Source organism: Chelonia mydas, chromosome 16 (assembly GCF_015237465.2).
Source record: "Chelonia mydas isolate rCheMyd1 chromosome 16, rCheMyd1.pri.v2, whole genome shotgun sequence".
Lineage (NCBI taxonomy): Eukaryota > Metazoa > Chordata > Testudines > Cheloniidae > Chelonia > Chelonia mydas.
The window spans coordinates 12,155,063-12,163,443 of NC_057857.1; the positions used below are offsets into that span (position 1 = coordinate 12,155,063).

The following is an 8,381-nucleotide window of genomic DNA, read 5'->3' on the forward strand; positions in this document are numbered from 1 at the left end:
AGGAATGAATCTTCAGCCCCATTCAAGAATGGATGATTTCCTGCTTTCCTCCCACCTTGGTCCCCTCTTCCTGCCTCTGTTTGCTCAGCTCCCCCAGGACGGCAGCACAACAAAGCAAGGAAAGGCTTTTGACACGCGCGAGCCCGGACTGGAATTCGCGCCGCACATCACACTCTCAAACACACACGTCTCACATCCCCGGGCGGTTTCATGAATGCCGCGGCCCTGAGACAGACACAGGGAGGAGCTGCTGGGCTCAGCAGAGGAGAGCTGCTCACTCTAGGGGGGTGGAACCAGTGACTGAGAGGAGTCCAGGAACCATCAGCAGACCAAACCGGTGTCTACCTCTTCCAGGCCGTCGGCCTCCACCCAGCCACCTGAGCAAGGTGGGGCTTGCAAGGAACTGGGAGACCGTAGCGAGCCCAGTATAAATAAATCAGAGCAAAGGCTTGATCGTTCCTTGACTAGGTACTGCAGGCTGTGGTGGTGAGAATCTTCTCTGAGTCCGTATTGAGCCCGTGGTGGCCGTGGGGTGCTGTGTTGCTGGCATTGCTATCTTTGGAGATGTAGCACTGAAGTCCTGAATACCTGTGCCCATGAAAGATCCCAAGGGGTGTGCTCCTCCCCCCGCCACGCCGAATGTTTAGTTTCACAACATTCAGCCTCATCTGGAATCCTCCATGTGGTTTCAGCTGCCAGGCATTCCTTGTTAACCCGCCTGCAGAAAATCCACCGTCAGTGTAGTGTTCCTGTGCGCTGCCAAGCAGCTGTCACACCCATGCCTAGAGGGGGCTGCATTTCAATGCTGCACCAAGGTGGTGCTCTGTGCATGTACAGGAACGAACGTATAAAGCATGCGGCAGTTTGCAGGACTGCGTGGCCCAAAGCGCGTGGTCAGTGCGGCAGGAGAGAAGCTGTGAGCCTGCTGCTTGCAGAGAAACCTGCCTCTGACAATTTCTAAAGCTCCCCTCCCTCCGTGCGGGAGAGGGGCAGAGTCAGACTGATGCAGAGGGGTTGGGGGATAAGATCACTTAAAAGCCATATGCTTTGCTCCCTGTCTCCTTTTAACTGGTTAGTTTCAAGTCACTGGCAAGCTTTGGTCCTGCCCTCACTCCTCCGTGCCTGGTGGGACTGGCACGCTCCTGCTCTCAGACCATTGCACAGCCTGTGAGCTGCCGATCCTACCCTGCTAGGGGCGCGGAGCCCTTACAAACCTAGCAGTCACGTCTTTCCAGCCAGATCCCCCTCACAGGGACAAACCCCTGCTCGGCTCGTCGCTCTGCTCCGTAGTTCAGTTCCCACCACGGTTTCACCTTGGCTATTTCCTGAGTTGGCCAGGTGCCTGCGTGGAAAAGGGAGGCTCTGGGGCAGGAGGCAGGGGCGTCTCTTGCTGGCCCATCAGCAGTGGATGGGTTTCAGTGGAGAGTCCTTGCTATGGGCAGAGAGAAGGCTCCACAGTGTGTTAACCCGGCTGGAGCCTGGAGGCGGGGGGCTCTGGGCTACAGAAGAGCAATGGGGGGGCCCATGTCTGGGGAAATGTGCTGATTGCTTTCAATGCTCCTCTCGCCTTGTCTCCTGTGTGGCTCCAGGCCTAGGGATAGAAGCAGTCGTGGGGATCACCTTCGCAGCCTTCTTAATCGGCACGCTCCTCACCGCCGCGCTCTGGTGCATTTACTCCCATACCCGTGAGTATCAGCTGCTCTGCCTCGTCTCTGCCCCAGTCTCCCTCCCCATGCCCCCCTCCCCCCGCATGGTGCCCAGTGCCATGGCCTTGGGGTGAGCCGGGTCTCTCCTTGGAGTGCTGCGGGGGATGGTGGGGGGAAATCTGCGGCTGGCAGGTGCTGATCAGCTCTTGGGCTGGTCCAGGCTCCAGGGTGTGACGCAGCCTCAGTGCGATAGCTGCAGTGCCCGGCGAGAGATGCTTCGGGCCGGATCCCCAGCCGGTGCATCTGCCCCGCAGCTCCACCCCACAGCGACCCAGGGAAAATGCTGTCCTGGTGGAACAGTCCACCCGTCCCTTTTCCTGACGCCTCCAGCTGGGAGCGAGGATGATGGTTGCTGTCATAAGGCCCCGGCTCTGTCCGAGGCGCTCTCAGCTGTGCTGCTCAGGGAGCCTTGCTCCTGTTCCCAAGGGCCGGAGCAGTTCTTCCCGGTTTGCCTGGAAGCTTATCTGCATAACACGCCAGTATCAATAGAGCAAGGACAACAGAACCCTGCAGCCTATCGCCTTAGCTCCCTCCTGAGTAGGCTGGCCAGGCCCAGCCCGGACCAGCTGATTGGTTTATCTCTCGCCTTTTCCTTCCAGCGCCTGTGTAAACACAGGGACAATTGGCTTATCTCAGCACTGACAGGGCCGTGATTGGGCCAGGGAAGATTGAGCCACCACATGCTCTGTGTTCCCTCGTCATCAGCTGATTGGCTGTGAGCAACCCCCTGGCGCCTGCCTAATGTTTTCCATTTTTTCTGACATGTAACATCCTCCAGGCCCCATGGCCAAAATGCAGCCGGTCTCCACCAACGCCCCAGCCTCCGAGAGCAGCAGCCCCAATCACAGCGTCGGCAGCACCCAGAGCACCCCCTGTTCCACCAGCAGCATGGCCTAGGCAGCAGGCCACCCGGACACCCCCGCCCCTCGGGGAGAGAGGGGCTGTCTGGGAGCTCCCGCCCATGGACTTCATCGGAGCCGCAGGCAGCTGAGCTCCCCGACCCAGGGACAGCTGTGGGGGAGAAGACAGTGGGGCCCGTCCCTCGTAGCCTGCTCTGCTGGACAGGCACAGCGGAGAGGAGCAACCACACCGTCACTTTTCACGCACTCCGGGAGCAACACGCCCACCAGCTCTCCACAGCCGGAACTGAACAAAGGAAGGTACCAGCAGCATGCTGAGGGCTGGGAGACCAGGCCAGGCCCATGCCAGCCACAGGCTGGGAGCGTGAGCATGAGGACTAGCAGCCAGCACGTTGGGAGAGCGGATGGCCCAGGGAGCCTTTCACTCCGAGGCCAGACGTTCTCTGCCCAGGAGCCGGAGTGCCCGAAATCCCTCTAACTCTCTCCTGCAGCTGTTCAGTAGCCAGCCTGAGAGGGGCTGGGGGCATCTGTCCATTTCCTAATGCAGAGATGGCCCCGCTGGAACCCCCCTGTCCTGCCCCCTTTGCAGGCTGCCCCAGGAGAGGGGCCAAAGCCTGACGGGGGCGTAAGGCCTGAACTCCCCACGCCGGGGTCCCCCAGTCAAGGAGTGGGCTCGGCTGGTGCTGCTGCCGTCCACTTCCCAGACTAAGGGGAAAGGCCCCTGCTCACTGCCAATCCCTCCAGCTGAAGAATCACCGTCGCCTCCCACGCAGCCCATCTGCTGGGATCCAGCCCATGAGCGGGAGCAGCCACTCCAATGCGCTGCCACTCACAGCAGAGCTTAAGTCAGCATGAGCCCAGCCCTTTGCCCCGGGCCTCAGCCTGGCAGCCAGTGGGCTCCAGAGCCAGCTGCTTAGACCCACTCCGACTGCAGCGGTTGCCAAACGCGGTCAAGGTGCTGCCGGTCTCCCAGGCCCACTTAGGCGCAGGTGAGGCAGCTGAAATCAGCAGGTCCCCTCGTGGAACCTGGGTGCTCAGACAGCAGCTGTGTGTCCAGACTCCGGCCAGGCAAGGGGAGGCGAGGCTCCCGGGCCAGACGGGGTTTTCCTGCTGGAGGGATTTGTTCCACCCCAGTCCGGTTCCTTGTCAGGGACCGACTCCTACAGATCGGGGCAGGCGGCAGGGAAGGATTCCTCCCCCATGCCCTGGGGCTGCTGGAAAGGCGTGCGCACGCGCACAGCAAATAGGAAGCTGGGATTCTGCTCCCCCATGACTGTGATGGGCAGGGAGCGCCCCCCGGTCACCTGGCTGGGCTGCGGTGTAGAGCTCGGGGCCCGGCCGTCGTGGCCCTTTCGGGCCGTGGCACACCCAGCGTTCCTTGCTGTACATAATCCTCTAGCCCTGCAGTCACACAGCCGCGGTGCTGAGGCAGCGTGTCAGTTACCAGCAACTATGTACCTTTCCTTTTGCGGGGGGGTTAGACCGAGCGGGTCTTTACGTGTGTGCCAGACACAGCCCAGACACAGCCCAGGGCGAGGCGCGAGGCACAGCTGCGGGAACACGGGGGCCTGCGTGGCGAAGCCACAGGGGGGAGTGTTTTCTGACTGGCGACCTGGCATGACGGCGGGCGCCATGCCTCTGCCCTGGAAGCACTGGGGCGAGAGGTGGGCTCGGGTCCTGCAGAGCCCCCCCCACCACACAAACACCCCCCCCCCCGGTCCCCCCAGGGGGCTTGACCCTGACTGAAGTGTCACTGATGCCTCCTTTACTAAACGTAACCCACCGGGAGACACCCACTCTGGCAGCTCGCTGGCCTATTTCAGGCCCCCCAGGCTGAACGCCTGGCCCTTGGGGGACTGAGTGTAATTAAAGTCACACGTGGACCCCCTCCCCCCCCCCGAGCCATAGCGCAGCTGGCTGGGAGTCGCGGGCTCTCAGCCGAGGGCCTGGCTCCACCGGCCCGCAGACCAGGTTTGACGCCCCCAGGCTCAGAACCAGTCTGAATGGCGCCCACCGGCTGGGCCTTGCCCTCCCTCCCCAGCCCCAGGGTTGTGCCTCTGGTCTGTAAATATTTGTACTGACCCCGTGTAACCATGATAACGTATCAATAAAAGTGGGTTGACTGGAGCCTGTGGAGAGGATTCCTGGCCCTGCCCAGCCTGCTCCCGGAAAGGCACCAAACAGCACGTCCCCCTTTCCAGCTTTTCCTTGTTTATCCCGGCCCAGCCACAAACCACCTGCAAGCTGGCCTGGGGGGGCGGGGGGGAGCCAGCAACTGCCAAGACCCCACGTGACCTCCCTGTGTTTGGGTTTCCAGTGCATTGTGCACATGCAGCTGTGCAAGCGGCCGGCCAGCGCTGCCCCCAGGGTCCTGGCCGGCCCCACTTCGACAACCGGAAACCCAGAGCAGCACCCTGCTGCCGAAGCGGCAGAGCACGGCCCGAGGGGCGAGCTCCTTCCTGGCTCCCGCACGGCCTGCCGGGCTCACCCCGGCACCAGCAGCCGTGGGCTGACAAAGAGCTGCGGTACAGCAGCAGGGGAGGGGGTGGGGAACGTGGCCCCAGGCAGGCATCCCCCCACCCTGGAGGAACAGCCAGTGGCAGATGGAGCCATCCTATCCCGCAGCCCCAGGTCTGCTCTGGCCTAGAGATCCCAGCCTGCGGGTAGGGACAGCGAAGGGAAAAGCCACATCCCAGCCTGCAGAGCTGATGGGCAGAAAGGGCCAAGCTGCCCCAGACGGGTGGGGGAAGGGCTGAGCCAAAGCCAGCTCTTACTTTGAGCCCCGGGCTGGGGGCTGCCTCGGCTGGCGACAGGGGAGACGCTGCTCCTGCAGGTAGCACCGCCTATGTCAGATGCTCCAGGCTGCCCCGGCTCCCAAAGGCCTTGGGTTAGCCCTGCTCCTGCCCACAGCTCAGCTAAGCCTCCTGGCGCCAGCCCGAGCTGAGCGAGCCCAGGCCCCGCCTTGGCCAAAGCCAGCCCAGCACCCCAGTTCCTACCCCGAGCTGCCTTCCCTGGGGTGCAAAGCAAAGCAGGAAAAGCAGCTCCCTGCGCGGGCCACCTGCTTTTACCCAGGCTGCATGGAAGGGACCAGCCAGGCTGGCCACGGTGAGAGGAAGCGTCACATGAGCCGGGACTAATTCCCCCCGACGCTGGTGCCTGGCTAGTGTCAGCAGCCCCGTCAGCAGCTGTGTCCCCCTGTCCGCCCCCCGGGAGCTGCAGTCGGCTTACCCAGCAGATTTGACACCACCCCGGTACATATTAGCTAGGTCCTTGAGCAGCAGCACCCAGGCCAGCCCCGTGTTCACCAGCTCCACCATCGCTCCGCGCGGCAGGCCCCGGGGAAGGGGGGGCCACATGCAGAACGGGGTGGTCGGGATCTAGGGATGAACACAGCTTGTCTAAGCCCTCCAGGAAACACCTGTGCATGGATGGCTGGGGCCCTGGGTACGTGGAGCGGGACCCAGCCAAGATTTATTAACAGCCAAAAGCCATGGTGCTCTCAGCAGCTTCAGCCCTGCCCACGACTCCACCCGGGCAGCCCAGGCAAGGCCCCAGGCCCCCGTGGTGAATGCAGTGACACAGCCAGCAGCCCCGCTGGCCCCAGGCTGGGGCCGGGGAGTCCTCTCACTCTGCAGCTGTTCCCGTTCCATCATTTCACTCCATACCAGCCCGAGCCTGGCCCCTTCCCTTTGCACTGTATTGAGTTAGGCTGGAGCCTGCCCCGTGCCCCTTCCCGCACACACCAGCCTGCAATGGGAATCAGAGCAGCCAGCAGCCTCCGAGCTAAAGCCCCCAAGGCCGGTGCCCTGGTCATGGAAACCTCCCCCCCTCCCCGAGAAAGTGGAGCAGCAAGCGAGGTTTAAAAATCCAGAGCTGGGTGCAATCCAGCTGTTGCCTCTGGGCCAGGCTGGTGGCCGGCTTAGCACCAGACTCCAGTGCCGATCGGCAGGGCAGAGCTGGAGCAACCAGCAGGTGGAGCCCACCTAGGGCTCAGACACACAGAATTTCATCATCCAAACATTAACTACCGCTCGCCCGTTCGGAGCTCAGCAGAGCAGTGGGGCACGCCCCGGGCCCTGCAACCCAGGTGAGACCCACACCTGGAAGGTGAACAGCCCTTTGAAATGAGCAGCCAGGGGGAATGCTGCTCTTTCAGGAGCAGGCCATTAGCCTGCCTCGGTTTCCCCACCGGCAAAGTGAGGGTCATTTTCCAGCCCCCACCAGGGCCAAGGGGATTAGGCTAGGTAAGGGGCTTCACAAACAACTCCAATGCTGCCTGGCAACACAGCTCCCAGCCTCATCCCCGCCAGGTGCCCCATGCGCCCAGGAAGGAGACGACACTGTACAACGCCACGATGAGCAGGACATTTATTCCCATCAACAGGTCAATGGAGCAGACACTCATGTAACAGCAGCACCATGGCTTCACTTTCAAACCTTAATCTCCCAGGAAGCAATCTGGAAATTGAATCAATACTCTTTTTTAAGTTACAGAAGATTTAATAAAAACCCTATTGCTCGCTAAATTATTGGAGACTCAGTACCATTCAGCCTTTCAACATCATCTGAGGCTGGACACGGGGAGCAACTTCCAACCTTCCTTCATGCTTGAACCTGAATGTCCAGGCTGCAATCAGAGGTGCGATGGCAGCTGGTGTAGACCCCAACACGGAGCTGGCTAGCGAGAGTAGCATGACCTGTACAAGCCTGCCCAGGAGCCTAGGGACTCACTTGAGTGGCTAGCCCATGCTGCTGCAGCTTCCTTGCTATTGGTATTTGTGTTAGCTGGATCAAAAGTAGCACAGGTCCGTCTACCACGCTGCAGTTACACATCCCACGGCTGTGCAGACACACACACCCCACCCCCCCCAGCTCCCTTCAGGCTAGTTCTGCAAAGAACCACAGCCCCTTTCGCGATCTCCAAAGGAGGGCGAGCGCGACCCATCCCTGGTTAGGACAACATAGGGGAACACTAACCAGCTAGCAGATATTCCAGCCAAGGCAAACATAGGCAGCTCGGCCCCATCTCCCAACTGGGGACACCAGCTGCTTCGCTCATGGCTTATGCGTGGCCCCTTACTAAGGGACAGGCTACACTCCAGAGCCAGCGCCCTGGCTCCAACGATCCTCTGTATCACAGCAGGGCCTGCAGGCGCCAGCATGCCAAAGCACAGCTCTGTGGCAGTGCAGAGGGGCCCAGCCGGATTCTCCCCCCATCTCCGCTGCCAGGGCCAGTGTAGTAACCAGCCCCCAGGAGAGGGGCAGGCTGCAGCAGGCCGCGTGGGTCACTAGTCTGTTGCATGGGAGGTTCCGCAAGGAGGTCCGTGGATCAGGCAGCATTATTCCGTCACCCAGAGCCCCACGCGGAGTGGCTTGGCAGAGGCCATGGGCTGGGTTTGCTGAGAGGTGGACATGCTGGGCCCCAAGCTTTCCGCAGTTTGAGATTTACCCAAGTCAACCCCTGAACCCTCCCTCCCCTCCACTGGGGAGGGGTTAGGGCATCAGACACGCCCCGAGACACGGCTGGGTCAGGCCCCAGGCTGCCATCAGCGTACTCAGAAACAGGCACTGTGGCAGTAAAGGGGGAGGGGAGGAGAGACACTTGCCAGCGTGCGAAGGGCTGGGCCCGTCTCCCAGGGCAAATGCAGCAGAGCACCCGCAGGGTCCGTGCAGCAGCGCACTGGCAATAGCTAGTGAGGCGGCTGCATGGCACAGCCAGCAAGGGGAGCAGCTAGGGCAGCACACTGCAAGGCCAGGGAGGGGTTTCCTTCAGCGTGACAAGCCCCAGGGCCTGGTGCAGCCTGGCAGTGCCCCC

At 61.7% G+C, this 8,381-nt stretch overlaps 1 protein-coding gene across 3 annotated transcripts in view; it reads left to right on the plus strand.

The window, feature by feature from the left end:
* The window catches only part of ENG (endoglin), a 57,492-nt gene extending 52,799 nt beyond the window's left edge, over positions 1-4,693 (plus strand). For 2 of the 3 annotated variants that reach the window (XM_027819723.3, XM_043530663.1), the window contains exons 14-15: positions 1,590-1,685; positions 2,485-4,693. In XM_027819723.3, coding sequence (XP_027675524.2) covers positions 1,590-1,685; positions 2,485-2,603 — 215 coding nt within the window. In that variant the 3' untranslated portion in view covers positions 2,604-4,693. Of the gene's footprint in view, positions 1-1,589; positions 1,686-2,305 lie in introns of all 3 variants that reach the window. The other variant, XM_037879974.2, reaches the window with a different exon arrangement.
* The last annotated feature ends 3,688 nt before the right edge of the window (positions 4,694-8,381 follow it).